The sequence below is a fragment of the Pundamilia nyererei genome, unplaced genomic scaffold (genome assembly GCF_000239375.1).
Source record: "Pundamilia nyererei isolate P.nyererei 1_Seehausen unplaced genomic scaffold, PunNye1.0 scaffold01071, whole genome shotgun sequence".
Classification (NCBI taxonomy): domain Eukaryota; kingdom Metazoa; phylum Chordata; class Actinopteri; order Cichliformes; family Cichlidae; genus Pundamilia; species Pundamilia nyererei.
In genome coordinates, this window is record NW_005188472.1 from 20,520 (window position 1) to 22,307 (window position 1,788).

The 1,788-nt window shown below is 40.4% G+C and overlaps 1 protein-coding gene across 1 annotated transcript in view; it reads left to right on the forward strand.

Annotated features, from left to right (window-relative positions):
* The window catches only part of LOC102204678 (complement factor H-related protein 2-like), a gene marked incomplete at its 3' end in the record, with an annotated part of 15,307 nt that overhangs the window by 10,912 nt on the left and 2,607 nt on the right, over nucleotides 1-1,788 (forward strand). The window contains exon 5 of the mRNA XM_013908077.1: nucleotides 657-836. Within this exon, the coding sequence (XP_013763531.1) occupies nucleotides 657-836 (180 nt within the window). The remainder of the gene's footprint in view (nucleotides 1-656; nucleotides 837-1,788) is intronic.

Genomic DNA, 1,788 nt, shown 5'->3' on the forward strand with positions numbered 1-1,788 from the left:
GCCACAGACATCACACATTTCATCACCAGTTAACATGGGTTACATGGAGGAACAGGGAAATACAACATGCTATGGACATGTCAGAGGAAATGTGAGAACCTGATGAGCACACACGAACCACAGAAGAGTTTGAACTTTAAAAAAAAATAAATTGTTTTTTCACAATAAAATGATTAAAACAATTAAAAGGATAGGATCTGTAAGATGTGGGAGAGGGCAGTAGATGAATATATCAAAGAAGCAGAACCAGTACAACACAGTTTGTCATTAGTTACAAAGAGTGCTGACCGCTTTCTAAGCATAACAGAACTACATATACATATATGTCAGTGCGCCCCAGGGCAGCTGTGGCTACAATGTAGCTTGCTATCGCCAGTGTGTGAATGTGTGTGTGAATGGGTGGATGACTGAATGTAGTGTAAAGCGCTTTGGGGTCCTATGGACTAGAAAAGCGCTATACAAATGCAGGCCATTTACCATATAGGATGACAAAGCAGTCTTAAAGGCTGTGATCTGCACTCGGATTGCATGATGAAAACTTCACCTGAAATGTAAAATAATACGTGACGGTATATGAACATAAAAACGTGACTAAAAATTATTGTGACTAAATGTTGTCTAAACTTTTTTTTTCTCTATTGCTCACACTTTTGCAGGTGCCCAGGGTTGTGGGAGGCCACCACCTCTTTCAGATGGAGACACCAAAACAAGTACTAAACGGCTGTACCAACATAATGAAAAGGTTGAATATATCTGTCAGCGTTATCACGTCATGAAGGGTGGACCGTTCAAAACATGTAATGATGGTGAATGGACTGGAGAGATTAGATGCCTCCGTAAGTAAAAGTTTTCTTTATATTTTTCATGTTACATTCTGTGAAGAGAAACGTAAAAAGTCATTTTGGTTTCTGTTTTTTAATTTTGTTTAATTCCAGAGGTGTGATCGATATTTACAAAAATATACACAACTGCTTGTGAGCCTCTCAAGATGAGAAACTATGTATAAAATATGAAATTAAATATGTTATTCACAAACAGCGAATGCATTACTTTGTTGAAGCCCTTCAATAAACATCTTGTCACGGTCCTGGGTCGGTTCGACCCAGTATTTTGAGTTTCTTATGTTTTGGTTTATTTTTGTATTATGGAGTAGTTCTTATTCTCTGGTGATACCGTTTTGATTATAATTATATTCTGATTCTTTAGTTATCCAATGATGATGACGATGATGATTATTTCTGGTTTAGGTTTTGTTATCTTGCCCTCATGTTTGGTTTAGGTTGCCTGTGCTTAGTCTTCTCTGCCCGTATGTCCCTCTGTTTGCCCATGACGTCATTATGCCTGTTTACGAGTCTGTGTCTCTGTCTGTCGAGTGCTTCCTGTTTTATTTTGTAGGTCTGTGTCCTATGTCAGTGCGTTCAGCTTTGTGCTCTCCCTGTCTCGTCAGTGTAATCAGCGTCAGCCGTGTCTCCCAGCTGTTTCCTCTTCGCTCCGTTCACCTCTTGTATTTAGTGTCTGTGTCTTCCCCTACTCGGTGTCGCGACGTTAACGTCTGTTCACCCTCGCTTCCTCTGTGTGTTCCGTTTGCCAGCCAGCCTACCTGCCTAGTTATTCTGTTCTTCCAGTTGAGTTAGTGTTTTTCTGTTCTGCTTCTTACCAGCAATAAAGCTGTGTGTTTTGAGTTACTTCCGCCTCAGTGAGTCCTGCATTTTGGGTCCTCTCTTCCTGCCTGCCTACACACAGACATGACACATCTTGACTGTTCAGTTTAAAATCCACTGTGGTGGT